Source organism: Galendromus occidentalis, unplaced genomic scaffold (assembly GCF_000255335.2).
Source record: "Galendromus occidentalis unplaced genomic scaffold, Mocc_1.1 scf7180000075612, whole genome shotgun sequence".
NCBI lineage: Eukaryota > Metazoa > Arthropoda > Arachnida > Mesostigmata > Phytoseiidae > Galendromus > Galendromus occidentalis.
Genome location: NW_003803602.1, coordinates 1,021,826 through 1,041,872, shown reverse-complemented (window position 1 = coordinate 1,041,872; position 20,047 = coordinate 1,021,826). Strand labels below are relative to the sequence as shown.

The window sequence follows — 20,047 nt, the reverse complement described above, 5'->3', positions numbered from 1 at the left end:
GCGTGTCTATCACTTTGCGAGTCCACCGTTCGGCATCGCTCAGGTTTGCTTGACATATATTATCGAAGTTTTTTGTTCTTCGAGTCGGTTCAACTCACTCATCCTTCGTCCGCATCGTTTTCCTGCTATCACGGGGTGTCGGAGTTTTCGGGTGAGTCATCTACCAAGTCTTGGTGTGACGGGAGGGAAAAATGACTGAGGGTCTAGTGGCAAGGGGTGTGAGTTCACTTTGACTCGGTTGTCTCGGCTCGAGCCTCACAGACTCCCCTCCCGTCGGTTTAGCGAACTCTTTCCCTCTCGGTTTCTACGGATGTAGATCGTTTCTTGCACCGGCGATATTTCGAAGAGAATTCGTCCCCGAATACGTCCCCTGAAATCCGTCGTGAGAGAAACAGTTAGTGAGAGTATTCGCTCCTGAGCACACGTCGAACACCGGGAACATCCGCCTGAGCTGGTGAAAAAGACTTAGGCTGATGCGTTGTCGTTGACTGACCCGTTCGAAGAGCCGAAATGAGATCATCGAATTCCCCTTGCTGCTGAGGAGCGTTTCCGGTCTTCGAATTCCTCCGAAGGCCTGCGAAACCGCTTCGATTCACCTCGGCACCGTCGGGCGATTGACGTTCCTTCGAAATTTTCTCTTTGCGTTTGGCCTGAAATTCAGCAAGACGTCACTGACGGAACAGTCACGGAGATTCCCCATTCCGAGGGGATGGTTGGGAGGGTTCGGCAAGAGTAGGGAGGGGAGGATTTCTCGCGATGGCCTGATCGACAAGGCCTGTTCGGGAATCTGACCCACCTCGAGCTCTTTCTGTCTTTCCATTTCTTCCTTGCGTCGTTTCTGTATTGAATCGATTTCGTTCTTCGCGTCGTTAAAGCTAGTGAGGAAAGCGTCGAAAATCGAGAAGAACTCGTCAGGTTGCACGGAACTAGGGTCCTCGCCGAAGAGCCTAACAACTTCGTTGAACTTCGACTTCATCTCCACGAATAATTCATCGAGTTCCTGGTACTTGTAGGTAGCACTGGAAACAAAGCTCCTCATGACCGGCACGAATTTGTCTCCGGGGATGGGCTCGGCCTGCGCGCGGAGAAAATCGATTTCACGCTGCACCTCCGCAAGGCCGTTCTTGAGGCTTGTCATTTCCTTGGTTAATTCGGCCAAACTGGAAAGAAAGATTCGTGGGAGTTCCGAACAATATCTAGCCGACATGAACCGAGTCCTGATGTCCTGATCGATTCGACCATAACCGTGAATACTAACTTGACTTTCCGGGCTTGACGAACTTTGGAAATTTCCTCATCGATCTTGAGCACTTCACGGAACCTTCTCTGACACGTCTCGATAACGTAGTGGAGTAGGGTGTAGTTGCGGTTCGATGAAGCTTTCGTATCGATCAATTTGTTCAGGGAAGCGATTTTGAAGCCGCACGCGTTGCCCCGGTCGCCACGGTTCATGTAGTTACCGAACGCAAGCACCAATTCGAGGAGACGTCGAAGTCGTCGGGAACGTTGGAGGTCTTTCGAAGCTTCTGTTACAGCGACGATCTTCGGTTTGATGTCGTTGAGTTTCTCTTTGAAAGTTTTCTTATAGCAAAGGGTTTTCAGTCGCTGTTCGTAATGAACGATCTTGCCGACCTCATAGAGGAAGCGGTCGGCTTTCGCGAGTAGCTCGAGCTCGTGACTGTGCTCCTCGAGACTTGTGCGCTCCTCGAGAGTGGGAACGAACTTGAGCATCTGCTCGATCATGTCTTTCTGAAGTTGTTCTTTCGAGTCCATCGATAACAAACAACTAACGATCTCCTCGTTCGACAACTTCAGCCTCGTCAGGAGGATCTGACAATTCTGTGCTCGTCTGGGATCAATCACTGAGAGCTCTTTGATTTTATTGCTGCCCCTCTGCACCTCGGCCACGTCCTCGTTGGAGGCGATCAAGTTCTTTTTGAATGCGGCGAAGGTCTTATCGACGTCGTCGAGGTCGATCTCCTTGTAGAGTTTCTCCTCGTTCACTTCAGACCAAATAGTTCCCTGGAGACGAGCCTCTGGTAGTTTGGACCAGTTGAAAGTTTTCAGAGGATTCGAGGGCTGTGGCACGTTCTTAATCACTTTTTTCGGCATGCCAAACATTGGCGGGGGAGGGGGCGCTCCGGGCATACCGCCCATCGGGGGAGGAGGTGGCGGAGGTGCTCCCGGAACTCCAGACATGGGTGGTGGAGGGGGCGGAGGTATCGCACATCCGCCAGACATCATGGGAGGCGGGGGAGGGGGTGGGGGCATAAGTTGACTACCGCCCTCAAGACTGGCGGTTGAGTCCGTGCCAGCGGGTGTCACTTGAGCAGCGAGTGCAGCTCTCTGTTGCAGCTGGAAAAAGAAAAACAACAAGTCGTTAACACCATATGGTGTGCTGGAGTTTTACGGGAGGTTCGATCGCCCCATAATTCTGTCTTAGGGGACGCTTACGGCTGTCGTCAGTTGTTGAATGTTGTATTCTAGCTCCTGTATCTTCTGCTGAGAGTTGAGATGCGATACAGTTTCCGTTTCCAATTTAGATTTCGTCTTCTCCAAGGCAGCTTTGAGGTCCTCTCTCTCTTGAGTGGTTTGTTCCAATTGTTGTTCTTTACCGGCGATGCTCGTCGACAGATCGATATTTTCTTTCTCGAAACGCTCGGCCTTCTCCTTCGCGAGACGGAGCTCTTCTTCACTTGCGAGACTACGGTGGAGAAGTGAGACCATCATTATTTTTATCGGCGTCCCTTTGATGTCTCGGGGACAGAGGGGAGGGGACATTTTTCGAAACTTAGAGTTTGCATCGGCATTGCGGTTAATGCGTAAGAGGTTTTCGAGAATCCATTCAATTCCCAGCCGGTGACCCCTCTGCCACCGACCAGGACGAGGCAATCAACTTACTGTTTTATTATTTCCGCAACGTTAATTTGGATAACAGCCATGTCGTGATCGACTCCCTCACAAGTGTCCTGCATTATTATCTGCTGTACAATGCGGTCGAACAAGATCCAGTGCTCCACAGATTTCCCCTTAGCTGTCGATGAGAATGAAAGAATTTCAGGATGAGGTCTTGACCTGTCTCGACGTCTTCCAACAATCTGCCTCCCGCGGCTCGTGATCGGGGAGCTTACATGGCATGAGGAGGAGATGTTGCATGAAGCTCAAGAAATGTGGGATCGCCGGCGAGAACGAGATTTTCTGTTCGAGACACGCCAACATTTCCTGAGGTTTCGTGGAGTCGATGTGATCGCAGTTGTATCGTTTTGAAAGTTCTCTCTCGTCTTCATTGCGCACCATCTCAAAGATGTCCAAATGCCTGTAATTTCCGAACATACTCATCAATCTGTGTGTCCCGATAAAACATCCAGAGCCTTCAGACCGTAGCTCAGACCGGAAATATAACGGAGAACGCTAAGGAAAACTCCCAGGCATCGTGTCCCATTTCGGACGTGACCCCGGAGGGGTAGAGAGAACCCTCGCCTTCTTTCCCTCGTGCCCTACCAAGTCCGAAATTCCTGAGCGAGGTAATACTCCCGCGACCAAGGGAGCAGTCTCGAGTCGGCATAAGAACGATGCGAACCTAGCAAGCGGTCACGAACCCTTGGAAACGATATCGCTTTTCTTTCCAGAGAGAGAGACATCCTGGAGCCTCGGAGCCCGTTTTCCCCCCGTCGAACTTTATCGGGGAGATTTCGGCATTTTTCCCTGTAGATTCCCCTCATTCCCCTGGGTGGCGTCGCTGCTTGTGCGGGCAAGAGAGTGGATCGATACGCCCTTCGAGACAGCATCAGGAGCACCAGCAAAACTCGGGGATGTGTACACAGATCATTCCGTTTCCCCGAAACTTGTCTCACGATACCGACGAACGAGGAATGTTGATAAGGAAATGATGTGGAAAACGAGTGATCCATCCTACTGCTCCGATGTGCGCTGCGGCCGTCCAGGCTCGCCATCGCTGCGACAGCGAAATTCCGGGACCCAGAGAAGCAAAAAATCCTCGCCGCTTCTCCTATTTATCCCGTCGCTCGCTCTATGTGTGGAATGTCTTTGAGATGGCTCGTGCAAGACCGTGTCTGTTTATGCTTCGTTCGTTGAAACGAGGCGCCGAAATAGCTCAAATCGCTATTCAAGCCGTCCGCACCCCGCCCAACAGACAGAAGAGATCCCTTCGTGGATCAGAATCCAGTTCACACTCGAAGAGTTTCGTTCATATTCCCATCAAGCAGCCAAGAAGAAACAGAGTTTTTCGGTCGAAAGAGCACGTACCTGTCGAGTAGAGCATTTTCATATCTTCTCAATTTGTCGATGATGGGTTGAATTCCGAGCATCAGAAGCTCGAATCTCAGATGGAGTCTGAATTCGAGATGTTCCGTGCCAGGTCCGTAATTCAGAACGGCGTTCACAAATGACATGATCGCCGTCTTGAGGTTCACATCCTCTCGATAAGGTCCAATACTGCGGTCCAGATCATTGATGATTGTCTGCAGAGGCGAAGACATATATTTTTATCACGGAATACAATTTAAGGAATACGAGGGTATCGAGAAAATGGATGTCATCAAGAGTCTTAAGTCTCCGACCGATATTCGGACTGATACTCTTTTGTCCATATCGCAGTGCGAACAGCTGTTCGCAACGCTGTCCCAGAGAGCGACCTCGTCCCCGTCTGAGACCCACAGGCATGCTTCATTAGCGACACAGCCCAGCGGCTTGTGAGGTACAAGCATCGGGGACGAAACTTATTCCCCTCAGCTGTTGGGTGTGTCTTCGCTTCCCAATGAAATAGACTTCATTCAGAGGTCACAGCGGTGCGTAAGTGAACAAGCGGCCGACCGGCTGAGCAACCCACCGCGTGGGTGAATGGGCGAGCGGGTGGGTTTCTGATGAATTGGACTGCTCTCTAGCAGCCCAGTGGTCGGAGGATCGGCTTGTTTGGACACGTTCCCTACGAGCGACACGATGGTCATCGCAATATCTCATCAACACCCGTCGCAGAACTCGGAGACTGAATTCATGCGAGTGGACGTGCTCATAGGCCGACCATTCACCCGTCTGACCATGGGCATACCTTAAAAATGATTTCTCCGCTACTTTCCAAACGAAGTCTTTCCAGACATGACGGATCCGACTCAAGATAAAGAATGCGACTGCTTGAGATCCGGACTTTGGAGCTACGGCGACAAGATGGACCTAATTAAGGAGATTACGAAGCTTCCTCCTCATCAGGGAGACGAGACGCGCTTTCCAACGAGATGGAGCTCCACCCTGTCGTCTTTAAGTCTCTTCCCCATCAGTAATTTTCCCTGGCAGGAGTTCTTCTTCTCCCAGTTTGTCGGAGGCAAGAGGATGATTTCCTGATTGTAGGAGCTTCGCTTCAGGAATCGTTAGAAAGACCACTTGTCATAGGATAATCCACCAATCCCTAACAGCGGACCGATTCGTCGTTTCAATGTATCGAACAACACCCATAAAATCGCTTGCGTCGCGCCTCGCGGCAGAAGAAGTACTTCCGAGATTAATCAGGCTTTCGTTTCCGTGATTCACAACGAGCACGTGTTTGCCATCTAGCCATCTGACTAGAAAAGTCCGTCGGCTCGCTCTTCGACCATCGAATTCAGTAATCGATGACGATACTGTCTGATTGCGAACGATATCATGCGGGAGAATCTCTCACAATGAAGACATCCGTGGTACTTTACTTTCACGGTGGCGCTTTGTTACTTTCACTCCGGGCCGTATCTCGTCCCATCGCGGCTCAGATTCCGACCGTTCGATTGGTGCGTAAGCTTTTCCGCCTCCCGTTTTTTTGCGCGGCTCAGAGAAAATCATGAATCATGATGGTGCGGAGTTTCAACTCACCAGAAAGCGGGTCCGCTCGCAAGCGAATTTCTGCAGATGATACATTGCCTCCAAAACTTTCTTGTGCCCACCGGGCACCAGACAAACCGCTCCGAGAATTTCCAAAACTGCGATTTTCGTTTTGACATTCCACGTTGACAGAGACTGCGCGATTATCTTGATGGCTTTTGGATGGGCCAAAACGTGAGAGCGACCGGTCTGGAACGAAATTTTCATTAAGGTTTGGTTTTTTCCGCGAGTCTCCTGCGGGACGTCACGTCATCCCCGAGCCTCGCTCATGCCCGAATTTCCTCAAGAGGAGAGCTCCCGACTCCGACCGATGAATGGAACGGAGTGTCGATCACCACTAATTACAGGGGGTGCGACGGCATTGAAGAGATATGAGTGGGAACGCGCGGAGGCGTATCGAGGGGAACCCTGCTTCCGGTGAAACTTTCTCTCCCCCTGTTCCCGGTCATCATCGGATGCCCGTCGTAAGAACTCATTTTGTATTTATTATCCGAATCGATCACAATGTGAGCATGGGAAAGAATACACGCCACCGTACTGAATCTCTAGGACTGGATTTCACTCCGGAATGGTAAAATGATAAACTTCAAATTCCGAATAAAGGTTCCCTCGGATGTGCATGCAGGGCCAGTGGAGTTTTTGGAGGACAACCCAAACTTTATACTTGATAGCGTCACAAGATGGGTGATCGGGATGATTCTTCATTGATCTAGAACCTCAAATGTAAGGGATGATAATCTCACCGAATTATTCATCAAGGCTTTGAGACATCCGATAGCAGAAGTACAGATCGGGCTCTCGAAGGTTTCCCGATCCATTGCCGTGAGAAAGTCCAATAGTCGGATGAGTCCTTCGTCGTCGAGAAATTTCGTGACGAAGGAGTTTGGTTGAGTCCTCAAGGCTGTTTTGAGGCTCTCGAATAAATTCGCTCGGTTCTGACATTCTTCCTCGTTGCCATCGGCATACGGCAGCTGCAATGGAACATCGTGTTATTCGGGATGCCCACGATTGAGCGAGCTTTGTCTTTACGACCGATCGCACCGATTCATTACCTAAATCAGGAAACTCGACGCGGTAACAGAAAAATTCCGTGCGCCCAGAATTTCCAGAGAGGGAGAAGCGGACGGGTTATGAAGCATGATCGGATCAATGACGGAATCATTCAGTCAAGTCGGTCCCTAGAAACGGGGCCTGCCAGGATTCGCCTAGGTCAGGGAGATTTGATGATCATTGTTCGAGAATCAGTCATCTGCTGATCTTTCGAAGGACTGGGTCGCTTCTGGCGTAGCACTCACAATCAGTCTTGCGGGTCGACAACAGAAACGAGGATTCCCCCCCCCCTCACAGCCGTCGCCGGCGCCCCGAAACGTGAGAAGAGGGAGCAGACGTCGAGGATCACCTCTGAGCCCAGATGGAAAGGCTCGCAGAGCTGTGAGCAACTGTTTTTGGGGAGTATGCAAATGCTCTGCTTGCAGAATATGCGAACGTTGCATCAGCGAGCCGACAAGCATTCTAACGAACATACATATGTATGTACCGAAGGTATGCCTGCCGGCTGGAACTCAGTGTGCGAAGAAGGGGAACGGAAAGTTCTGTGAGCTGAGCCTTTGGTTCCAACCACCCCCGCCCTGATAATTATGAGGTTTCCATGAAATCGCAGACACACGGAGGCTTCTCAAGGGGGACCCTAGACTAGGTCCCGCAGTCGACTCGACGAAGACGATGGGAATCGTGATATGACAGAGCAATCAATAACGATTGTTACTCTGACGCAGCAGATTACCGTTCGGCAACATTCGGGACCGGAATCGCTTCAATGGATAGGGTTGAGCTACATGAACGCGCCTGTATACCACATGCTGTCACGTATCAGCTTCTCGTGCCGATTGGGTTGTTCCCACCATCGGAAACCTCGAAGTCGGATCTCCAATCGGTTCCAGATTTACCTTCATGATGGTGACGATTTTCTCCAGGTAGACATCGGGTTGATGGTTGCCGACTACCGCATGCTGCATTTGCTCCATTTTTCGGGAAATGTACAGTTGCCATTTTTTCTCCGGAGGAAGACTGAACATGATCTGAAACGATGAGATCACTGATGAGGATCTCGATGAAGTTTCCCCGCTGGCTCATGGGAACACGTTCCCGTGTTCGCCGACCATCACCGATGAAATTTCCTCCGCTGTTTCTAGAATTCGAATGTTTGTATCATTCTACGTTCTGTCGTCGTCGGTATTACGCCCACACTTGGCAACTCGCTTAGCTGACGTATTTCTGTACTTGACTGCAGGATTTCGAACCTGGTGGGTGCAACCCTAGCAAACCCTCTTGAAAAGTCTGGCTCGAAGGATCCGCGGTTTATTGAGTCTCCTTCGTGTTTTCGTTTTCGCGATTTGATCTTTTACCTCGATCGTCTCCTCTGGATTATTCGTCGTCGATATCTCTGTGACGCCTACGTATGGGTCGCCAAGCTACGCTCCCAGATGAGCGTATTCCGTGGATGCCGCGCTCAGGTCTCGATTTCGCTGTTCAGGGAACTCCGGAGGTACGGATGCAAACACGCTTGTCGCGCTGTTTCCCTACCAGCACGGAGCGCGCCCCCGTTCCGAACGCAATACTCACCGCTTTCTTCGCGTCAGTCAGATCGAGCTCTTCAACGATTTCCTCGAACTTGGCGTTCAATTCTGCTTCGTCGGTCGGCATGGGGGGCACTTCGTAACCACCTCCGACCAACATGGACGAAGGAGGCAGCGTGATGACTCCGAGCCCCCCTCCTGCGACGGCTCCGTTTCCATCCACAACCTGGAAATCAGAAAGAGGGGAAATTAGAATGAATTGCCGGCTGCCTTCCTGACCGGAGAGTTATTCTCGCGCATTCATTCCGGGAACGACCCTGGCCAGAGAGCCTTATGAGGATTTCTCTCTCGCATGGAGAGATAAGCGTAGGTTTCCGCGAAGGCTCCTGGGCACTAGGAGCTGACCGACCGCGGGCAAGGCTGCAAAAAAGTTTGCTTTGCTCATCGCCGTCCACGAAAATTGCCCTCAGCGAACGACCCGAAGCTCCAGGAGCTTCTTGTCATTTCGTCCGAACCTCCTATGATTCTGCAGGCTAAGCAGCTTGGGATATCAGAATGGAGCTGACTCTCGTGACCATTTTCAGAGGTTTGCTCGACTCTTTTTCTGAACTTTTCAGCACTGCGTGATTTGCATTGAGATCAGATTTCCCGAGATCTCGATGTAGAACAGGAGCTCTGAATCGTTTGCATCCCCTTACTCGAGTTCTATCTCGGAATGCGGGGAACCAAAGATGGAAATCGCGCACAGTGATCGAATAATTCGAAACGCAAAATTTCGATCCCACAAAGTCAGCTGGTGAATCGTGGTTAATTATTGATTTGCTCGCTGCTCGCTGAGGGACCTCAGGTCCCGATTGAGCTCCGCATTTCCCCCCCCCCCGCCCTTCTCGTCTCCGATGCAAACGTGACCCCGATTCCGGGAGCAAGCAAGAGCCGTACAGTCACGTAAAATAGACGACGTGCGAGACTGCTCTGCAAGCAATGGGGACTTGATCCGGCAAGTGTCTCGCGCGCCCCAGTCGGAGCCGTGCGTCAGAGTCTTCTCAGGAAATTCCAAGAGAGGCACGCTGACCTTCTTACAAATGGAACCCGATGAGAGGTTTTTCTGTCAGGAAGAGCGGAAGTCACCTATTCCAACTCTTCAGATCAATTCTATACCGGTTTCAACTCTGATCGACCGAGCCTCTCCACATCAGGTGGTCCGTTGGACACGTAGAGCCCTGCCTCACACAGGACCTTCCCCCGGGAGGCTCGTAGGGATCTATAATTTCGAGATTCGGTAGCTGCACCCCGTGTAGAGACGTCAAGTCACTCTAAGGGAGAGCCATCACGACTGAACCTCTCCTCAGCGGGAAGCTCGAATTCGCCTTCTTTTCACCTTAAATCTCCCCGAAACACTTTTCCGGGTCAAATTCTATTCTTGAAGTTCCACAGTTCGTCCGAGGGCCTCAGCATTCAGGCGCAGAGTAGAATCTCAGCGCCCTCGATCGATCCCGATTCGATCGGAACAACCCCGACAAAACTATTGCACGCGCTGCTACTACGAAATAGCCTCCATTCATTGTCCCATGCAGCATCATTCGGAATAGTTGCGCGGAATAGTTGCTCGTCCCGACGGGGGTTCTCCAAAAAATGAGGAACATTGGAAATTCTGACGTCATTGCGCATGATTCCGGTGATAGCGTTTTCAATGAGGAAGAGTCCATCAAAACCGATGGCATGTTCCAGTGTCGCAAAAGAGCTTAGGGCGTTTGTCGTATTTTCTGAACTCTCGAATCGAGACAAAAATGAGAGCGCTCAGGAATTCATATTCATCGAAATGCCTCTCCCCACTCCCCAGCAAGAGCCGCGAAAGGATCATTTGGGGCGTCTTAACGACGGGAGGAGATGAGATGTAGCCGGAGCAGATTCCCAACAAGGGCCCCAGCCCATACGGAAATGAGATACCCGCTCCTAGCATAGCTGGAAATCTTCATGGATCCCGTTTGACCGGACTGCACGGATCAGACGCTGAATTTTACGCGCTCACCCAAGGGATCAAGGATCCTACCGGAGATGCCAGTCAAAATGAATGAACCTATCTCAAGCTCCCCGATAAGAGTTGGCATCTACGGACACTGATCTCGGACCTGGCATGTGGCGCTTAACACAACGCAGGCTCACCCGGAGCTCCGATGCTACGAGTGTTCTGTGTCACTCCGAGTGACACAAGTGGAGAAGCAGAGATTCTCATCGGGGGGAATCACGACTGCCGGCGAAGCATACGACATGGGAGGGATATGCGGCTGAGAAAACAGAAACAGGAAATGATCTGAATGTCGATCATCGCCGAAGGTTGCTGGACAGCGGGTCGAGAGTCGAGAACCATTCCCCGGAATATGAATTTCTGGTCGACAAGCACAACGCCGCCCGTCCGTCAGGCCGGCGCGGCAAGCTATCAAACGTGAGAAGAAGGTCTGTCGATCTTCGTTAATGGTGATGTACTGGCAGAAGAAGGAGTTCCAAACAACAACGCAAGCAAGCCAGCCAACCAGTGCAACTAAACGATGGGAGGAGGGGCTCGTGGCCCAAATAAAAATAAACGATTCCGATCAAAAACTGTGATCTGATGCAGACAGTCTCGGCTGGTTCTTGTTGTGTCAGTCACTGCGCTGCGATCCGCTCGTGATCGTTTTCCATCGCCACCGCCCTCGCGTCATGCCATCACATACCTAAACGAGGACTGTGGTCCTTTCAATCCTTCACGGCGTTCTTCGCATTGAATGGATGAAGTGAGCTTGTGTTTATTGCCATCGTTGATCAGATCGAATTTGCTTTTCAGATTCGGCGATGCTTCCCACGCAGCTTTTCTTCCGTCAGTTCTTGAGCTTTTCTGCGGCGGCGATTCGGAATAAAACTACACTCATCTCTTCTTCAATGAAACATTCGAGTGGCTGTCAAACGATCGGTGTCGAAGTGTTGTCAGCTGTTCCTCTGTGAGGAGCAACAAGATTCGACAATGGATCTACAGGAGCGGACTTTCACGATCTTTCAGTTCAACATTCGCGCAATGCGCAGAGGCATTTGTCTCGAGAGGCATCCTTCCATTCATTCCGCCTTGGGAATGCTCCCACAACAGCCCCGAGTCTCAGACGCTCGATGCCCAGTGGATGTCCCGTCAAGGAGATTACTACTCGGATCAGTGAGCGCTGGGTTCATTACTCTACTTGTGAGGTCATTAATAGAGACCCCTTGGAACGTAATGGACAGACTCAATCCCATGTCCGCAACGCGGGATGCTACCGTATCGTCGTTCATCCTCGACGTCGATGCAGCAACAATATGGGGCATCATCGAAATTTCGGAGATTCTGCCCCCGATGACCCAAGGGGGGAAATCGAAGATGCCCTCGAAGCCCCGCGATTTGCATTCGTTGAGGGCATTTCGCCAACTCTTCGATATCGTAGCATTGTTGCGTCGGTCATTTGTCCTCCTGTCGGCTTCACCGATCGGAGGAACTCGGAACTCCAATATTAAAAGCTGCAAAACCCCGAGACATTGTCCGAAACCCGCTCCCGGGGCACATGCAGCTCTCTCGTCCGGAATCCAGCAGGCGGTTCGCCCTTTCGCTGAGGGGGAGGAAGCTTCGCTGTTGCTGTTGACCCTACCCAGCAGCTCAATACGGCCCCCTCGTGTTATTGAACTCGTCCGCTGTCAAACTTCTCTTGAGATAACGGTATGGACAAGTCCCGACTTCTTAGACTTCAGCATCGCTGGACAAATGATTTTATAAGTCCGACAACAAGCCAGCGATTAATTCGATGGAGCCTCCGCAAAAACCTCCGAATTTACGGGAGAACTTGTTCGAGTTTCGTTCGAGAATTTGTTCGGACGCGGGCTCGGAGCGACTCCGGTCTGAGCTCTTCTTGAAGTCGTCTTGTCCGCCGCGTCTCCTAGCTCGGGATTTTTATTCTTAGTCAAACCTTTCCGCTCAAGCAGTAAAAACCTCTCACTCAGAGTCCACGCTGCCGTCAAGAGGCTGAAAGAGGGCGCTGTCGACGCGGGGTGGTAGCGGGGAGGCGCCGGTCGGTGATGGTGGAAACGCCGCTGGGCGGGGAGGGGCGAAAATCCCCCCCGGGCCGACCGAGTTCGATGAAGCGAGAGCATCGTTTTGAGCCGGCAGGGTTCGTAACTCGAGTTCCGGGATACTTGTCCGGCAACAGCGTCTCGATTGGCTGCTTCGAACAAGCTGCTAAGTCCACAGCCGGAATTCTCCCGAGTTGAAACCACGAAGATCTGTTTTCGGGAGTGATTCGAAGATTCCACCAACTGAGGAGGCCCGTTGAGTTCTTTGACCCCTCGAGACCAATTTCGGGGCTGAGTGAGGTAGATCTTGCGCCGAGCTCCTCACTACAAACGGGAAAATACCTTCTTTCATTACGGAGGTATCCGTTTGACCAACACGCGAGCTCCATTTGGGAAGGGAGCGTTTGCCCCGGGGCCAAGTCTCCCGCGCCGCCATCCGATTGCAATGCTATGAACCCACTCGCAGGATCGACTTGCGAACCGACGCGGGGGGAAGGCGCTCCCGAGCCGTTGGACCCACAAACAATCGAACAAGAGCACATGGTACCACCCCGCGGGTGAATATCCCTTGGTCGGGTCAGACCAATGAATAAGACAAGTTTAGCACCGCGAGGCGGTTGGTCACATTAGGCGAAATTCGCCGAACGACCCAAACAAACAAACAAGCTGAACAACCCGTGCTCAAAGAGAAGAGAGATTCCGGAGACAGAGGCGGCAGACGGGTGTCTGACCGCTCCAGCTGGGGGATGGCCAAGCACAGCATGCAAGGAAGCGACCCGAAGTCATGGAGCTTCGGGATGCTCATAAGCAAGAGCCGCCTTGTTTCCTTCCTCGAGATGGATCAGGTGTGATCTCTCAACGCTTCCACGCGCTCCCTCGGCGAGTCAGACGCGTACACTTAGTTCATATGGGACCGAGCTGAAACACTATTGCACCGGGTCTGATTCTGTACCAGGTACAACTCAATTATCCCGAATCAGACCGTTGAGCTGGTTGCTCCCAATGGGAGGTTGCTCGGGTCGACCCACTGACTTCGTTGCCCATGAAGTTCTAGAAAACGAACGCTAGGATCATTTCCTGACCGTCGACCGACTCACAGATTTAGGATGGCAAGCTCGAATAAATATATTTTCGTCGGACGATTATTCCGCCGGGATTCCGTCCGTGTAGTTCCTCCAGGATCGTTACCAGGATGTGGACGAATCGCCAAAGTCAGCTCCACCCAGTCGGACATTCATCCCCCTGCTCCCCATCTCGATAGGTAGACTCTGCTGCAGTTCACAGCTGATTCAACCGACAGCCCCACCGAGTTTCAATTCGGTTGAGCACTGGCAGAGCGAAGGTTTCAGTGAGTTCGGAAAAACGAAGTGGTCTTACCTGGTAAGTGATCTCCGGAGGTTCCTTTGTGGTTCCCCCGAAACACGAGCAGAGTGTGGATGAAGCGAAGCCCGAAGCATGTTTCCGGGCTTGATTAGCCGCCGTTCGTGCAGCTGCGGCTGGCATCTGGATCGAGAGGACAAGGTGCTGGAAAGAAGAAAGATCTCTTAGCAGAGGCTCTGCGTCTGGAATAATCCATCTTCGATACGTCTACCGTGGAAGTTTTCGTAGAGAATCGCGAGAGACATCAGACCCGAGTCGAGGCTTCTGGGGACATACCGCATGCCGTGGGCTAAATCACAGGAGGAGGGAAGGGTCGAGTAAGGCATCCCCCGACAATTGTCTTCCATTTGCTTATTGTCTCTTGGATATGAATCACCGCTTACTGTCCACCAGCATAGCCCGTTCTCTGACCTATGGGGTCGCTCATGAACTCCACAGCGACATTCGGACCCGTTTCTCTCTACATACTCTCTGTTTATTAACAGAACGAAGGCGGTCTAGTTCTGGGCCTCTCATCGGGAGATTCATCGTGGCTGGACTTTTTCACGAAAAGGAAACATGGCTGTCCTCTTTGGTTCCTCTTTCGTTTTTCTGAGAGTCAGGAAGAACTCTCGAATGAATTCGATCCCTCGAGAAAATCGAAGGGGACAGCTCGTCTCACGATCGAGCTATTTCCGTTCGTCATCCGTAAATAACGCATCCTGCGCTCGGTGGGACGGGGAAAGGCAAGCCGGAGGAAGATGGTCGGACATGTACCCATGAGAAACTCCTATCGCAGTCTCCATAAAGCGGGAAACGATCTTTGCATCCTGAAGTTCCCCATGGAGTGCGCGGACCCGGAACCCCGAAGTTGAATACTCATTCTACTGAGTCATGGTTCCGAGTGCTTCCATTCGATAAAACGATGCGTCTTGGACTCGGGGGTTGAAAGTCGCGGTCTGATCTTTGCTCAAGGATGCCAGCAGATTCATGCGCGCCTATGTTAGCCGATGCTCGTAGGTTTTCCTTCGTGCACTTTTCCGAGCTCAGGAAGCGCAAATCTTTTCGACAAAAGTCTGACAAGAGCCCCCACGCGGCCATGACGCCATCACAGGAGGGCAAACAAAGCTTGAGAACACCCGTCATTGGGACGGCTTGCTCGAACTCAGAATGTGATTCTACGAAACGAATCTTCTTCGAGGAATTCCGCTCATTGTATCTCAGCAGATCCTGAGGATTCGGGGGTCCGTTCCCCGACCGCTCGGCAGTCGTAACATCTCGCGTGGGTTCTGACCACTCCTTACTCGGAGTCAGCAAACGTCAATATCCCCTCGGAGCCGACAACGGAGGAAAGACATCCACACACAGAGGAGCGGATAATTTATCGCCTTCTGATGCTTCCGATTCGAGAGAGACAACGATTTCCTCCAGCCGGCGTGGGGAGGGACTCGAAATGACCATTCCAATGTTGTGCGAAGTTCTACGCAGATGACGATCCTATAGGGGATAATCCGTCAGTGGAGAACTCGTGGTGTTCAAAAAGTAACAATGCCCATCAGTCCCGCTCCTCATTATCAACGAGCGGATCTGAATGCTTAGCATGAGACCACTGAGAACGTGCGTATGCGACTCCGCGCAGGTGAGCCCTGAGCTCTGACCGTGATCAACGAACCGGACTCTCCCCTCATGGGGAGACATACGCAGGGTAATCGTCCCGGCCTCATCGCAGCCAGATGTCATGAGGGCTAAATCCGAGGAAGAGAAGCTCTTATACGTTATGTCTCCTTCCGCAATAGGACTTCATGTCCATGATATTTCGGCCAGCATCGGATTCTGTTTGCCGAAACGAGGACACGCTGAGCCGCAGAATTTTTCTTGAGATGAACCCGTCGACACGTGACAAGTTTCGCGGCGTCGGTCGATTACGAAAGGCTCTCAAGATATGAGTCAACGACATTTTGACATGTCCGTCGATGCCGTGAGCGAGCCGAACGTCTCTTGACCCGAGAGAAGGCACACCTCAATCAAATATCGAGATCACTCAAGTACCTACTCACTCTTGAGCACACGGAACTTTTTTCAGTCGAGGTCTCCACGAAAAACGACGATTTAGAGGTCGGGAGCTCGCTAGACAGACTTCTCTTAGGTTTTCGAGTTGCACGGACGATCCTCCGCCGGCCGATCGAATCGTTTTCCGAAGGATGCATATGGTCGAGCCTATTGCACCGTGATGGTAGGTTCTGGCTCCCTACTTCACCCTAGACAATTACTCATGCGAGAGATCGGAGTCGACTCGAGAGAGAATGCGATACGAGTAGCCGGGAGGAAAAAAGCCCCGACCATGGCACATTCCGCCGTGATTCGGCATCCTTATCCCAATTATATAATTTCTCGTCGCGAGCCGCCAGCATATATATGTAGGCTTTTTTTAGGTTCCCTACATCAGCGCGGTGCTGAGCTTGAATTTTTTCTCCGCGCGGCTCCGGGTCAAAGCGTCATGTATGCAGCAGTGGTGTTTCGTCAGCAGCTTCCGCTGCCGGAATTCATGTTTTCTGCTGCCAATGTCTATGTCTGATCCAGGCGGGATCACGGGGGAAAAAAAGCAGAGGAAAAGATCATGGGACGGAGAGGAACTGGAAGCGAGCCTTCGCCTCCCGGGGAGTACGTCGGCTTCCGCTAAGAATCCCGATTTGGTAGCTCAGACCCCGCTTCTATTCTCAACTCCGATTTCCCAATGCCGAAAGCCGACATGTACGACGGGACTGTCGTGTCTCGCGAGCGTCAACGGATATAAGCGCGACACCGCGATGCTCTTCCGCTTGCATCCGACTCGAAGGGTACCGAGTTTCGACTCCGGGATTGGACAATCATGTCAGCTCTGGGGCACCTCTCTAGGCGATCAACATTTAACGCATCCGGCTCATCAAGAGGCATGCGGATGGTGACGGCTTCGACGTCCGCCTCAATCTCATCTCACATGATATGAGACGGGCACGTCGGCAGACGAGCGGGGAAGGACAGAAACATTTCAATCTGAATCATTTTTTGTCTTCCTCAGCTGTCTTCCTCTGAGCCGTTGTCAAGTGAGAGTCGTAGCCCACGGGGCGGATGACGGCCGGCATTCAAACGAGCGGACAACGACGATAGGCACCGCGGAAAGGGAGGCGAGCGGGCAGGCCGGCCGGCCGACCGACCGTGTGCTGGACGAGCGAGCGAATGGACGATTTTCTTCTAAACAAAAGATTTCTCTCCTGATTCATTCATTACTCCCTTCCTTCAAGCAACAAAGCGTCTTCTGAAGAGAGACGGCACTTCAATGAGCGAGAATCGTTTGCTTGTTGTTGCCACCGCTCATTGTTTGATATCACCTGTGTGAGCTTCCGATCGGGGGCTTTCTCGCCGACTCCTTGTCACGTGAAAACGGACGTGGAAGATCATGGAGCTATTCATAGCCATTCGCTATAGCTTGGTCGATCATGAGATCCGCGTCTCTCCTATAACGCATGAGTATCAGCCCGTCAACCGTTTCAAGAGGACGGGGTGAAACGCGCGACATTTCTCTTCCAACATCAGGATCAGTGCCTAGCGTCAGGTAGAAATCCGATTGCTACAGACCGAGTCCATCAGCAGCAACTACGTGAGCTTGCTCCTCTCTCATCCCAACAGGCACTCTCATTAACCGAGCTTACTCAAGTCATTGGCTACCGATTGGCGTATCGGGATTGTGGACGGTCCTGCTCAATAGGATGTCCCCTTGCTCGACTGCAGCAGGAAGGCTCCTCGGTTATTTGTCTTGGAAGCTCGGGTTCTCGAGAAGCTCGGAAACATCGATATCGGACTGACACTGGACACTGGACCCCGGTAGATCTTTTTGGACTCAGACGGGCAGCGAGAAGGCTCGAATGGCATCTGGCGATTATCTTCACTCGTTATCAGCAGGTGAGCACGGTGCTCCCGAACCCCCGACAGAATGCTGACGGTGATTCGCCGCAAGCGCGCAACAGCGTTGGGGCGCAGAGCCGGAAGCCGCTGTATGTAATTATTCGGAGACGCTACGCTCCTATTTGGGAAATCTCGGAACCTATGTCGCATTAGACTGGACAATAAGGCAACTGGATCTGCAATTGCTGTATTCAGAGGAGGCAACACGGCTGCTCCGACGTTCGGCCAAGAATAACCCGATTAGGACGGTCTCGGTATGGAAATACCGAGAGGACTTGGGCCTTGAAAGCGCCAAATTTCGGGGACCGTCCTCAAAGAATGCTCGTGTCCGCGTCCCAATGCCTTGCCGATTCCTTTGAATTGTACTGCTAGGCTTCCTTGGACCTGATGGATACGCGATCGTCCGCCCGATTTTCAATTTACGTCAACGAAAACAGTCATTCCACTCCATATCAAGGTTTTGTCTCAGCAATCTCTCGCGTGACCTGAGTTTCCCCGTGATGGACGCCAAACTTCGGAAATCACATTTAATCGGTCCGAGTATCGTCAGAGAACATCAATTCCGATCTTCCGATTCAATTCTTCATGGTTGAGCATGCAGCGTTCCCTTGTCGTAGTGGAAAATAGCCGCGCCTATGGGATCGATTCCCTATTGCTGCTCCATCATTGATTGTCAATCCGGAGCATCTCTGGAGCCTACTTGGCAACAGCCACAATGTCCGTTGTCACAACAATCCGGAGCTATGCGGCGACAGGCCGTATACATAATGGTGGGCCCCGTAGCTGACTGGTGCAGCCAATGTCCGACGGAAGCTTTCCCGAAACCCCGATTGACTCTGACCGTCCCGTCGATCTTCTGACGGATTTCCCCTTCCCAAGAAAATTATCGATTGAAGGAGGAGAAACTCCATTCCACGATCGCTCCGATGGTGTGGATTTTGGCTCTCTGGGGATTTCCAATGTTCGGAAGTTGAAAGAGGATTCGATCCCTCAGCGTTACCAGAAAGTGAACAACAAATTGAAATTCGCATCTCATCCCGAAATCGAATGGATCATTTCCGTGTTTGTAACTTCAGATATTACCGAACGACGCCCATCAAGCCGGCCGAAATTCGCCGTAACTACCGCACGATGGCTTCCGGCGCATCTGCAACAGACATGCGGGTAGTAGCAGGAACGTGACGAGAATCTCCGTCGCAAAGGACGTCAACGCTGCAGGGATCGAGTCCAACGAGAACTCCTCTCGGCACCGAAAACGACCAGCTTCGTCTTTTCCCTGATCTCCCTTGTCGCCTAATAGGTGAGTTCTCGAGAACAGAAGTTTTTCCTTGTCGCACGCTCTTATTTGCGGAGAACAATGATTGATGGCTCTGGGAGTCGTTGCCCCGACCACCCATGAAAGCGTGAGGACGCATCTATCTGGCGAAAGATCGTGTCCCAAAACAGACCGGCGACCCAAAACACGCAGGCGACGACGGAAAGTGAGCAACTTCTCGACGTGAGACCGTATCACAAGCACAGAGTGAAATCCTGTCTCCGGTAAAGAATGTTCTCCTCGCCGAGCCGACGAAGCGACACCTCCCGATAGGCGAGTTCTCCGAGCATGCATCGCGCGATCTCGGAAGCTTGGAACGTCCTCGCGTGACAAGGATTGTGAGCAGGTCGTGTTGCAGAGGAAGCGTCTCGTCGAGGTGAGCCTCCCTTGATCGGAGGTCGATACGAATCACGCGGAGCTCGGACGGGAAATCAATAAGTTATTCTGAGGCGAGCTTGCTTCCAACCAAAGGAAGAGACGGAAGCATTCGAACGATCCTCTGGAATGTATAGTATACCGTATAGGTGAGGAGCTTCCCAGATGAGGAGGCTGGCTTATTGCAGCCGCCGAAGTGATCGACTCGGGGCCGAGCTCCGTCAGAGTCTAATTCGATCACTCGGGCCTCAGGCGGGATAAGCTTCCGCGATGAGGGGCATTTTCGACAGCTCGGGGGCTCGCCCTTCCTCTGTATGGGTTGGGGCCTAAATCCTCGAAACAACTTTCCGATAGTGGATGCTGAAGAAAATTCGACGCCGTCTCATCCTATCTCGACCTGGTCGTGCTTCTTCTGGGATCACACGATCGAGAACAGTCGTCCTTGCCGGAGATCTACCCACCACATGCTTAGCCGGGAGTCGGGGAAAACATCCCAAATCAATTGTCTGCTTCACGCGAGGAATGTCCCTAATGAATTGGGTGTGGA

General features: G+C 51.9%; 1 protein-coding gene across 1 annotated transcript; it reads right to left on the bottom strand.

The window, feature by feature from the left end:
- Positions 1-278: 278 nt before the first annotated feature.
- DAAM (disheveled-associated activator of morphogenesis-like protein) lies at positions 279-14,027 on the bottom strand. The gene is made up of 13 exons (XM_029111709.1): positions 13,887-14,027; positions 8,491-8,670; positions 7,815-7,946; positions 6,612-6,839; positions 5,860-6,057; positions 4,267-4,481; positions 3,132-3,316; positions 2,902-3,034; positions 2,455-2,704; positions 1,259-2,355; positions 797-1,160; positions 494-650; positions 279-370 (listed from the first exon to the last, which is right to left on the bottom strand). Exons 1-13 carry the CDS (start codon positions 14,010-14,012, stop codon positions 279-281), a joined length of 3,357 nt encoding a protein of 1,118 aa, XP_028967542.1. The 5' UTR covers positions 14,013-14,027.
- Between the last annotated feature and the right edge of the window lie 6,020 nt (positions 14,028-20,047).

What these genes read in the sequence shown, in the direction of transcription:
- DAAM (XM_029111709.1), bottom strand. Translation starts at nt 14,012, where the DNA reads ATGCCAGCCGCAGCTGCACGAACGGCGGCTAATCAAGCCCGGAAACAT. An exon ending in GAAAATGCTCTACTCGACAG is followed by an intron (nt 3,317 to 4,266) that starts GTACGTGCTCTT and finishes CGGAAATTACAG; the next exon opens with GCATTTGGACATCTTTGAGA. An exon ending in TTCAACAACTGACGACAGCC is followed by an intron (nt 2,356 to 2,454) that starts GTAAGCGTCCCC and finishes TTCTTTTTCCAG; the next exon opens with CTGCAACAGAGAGCTGCACT.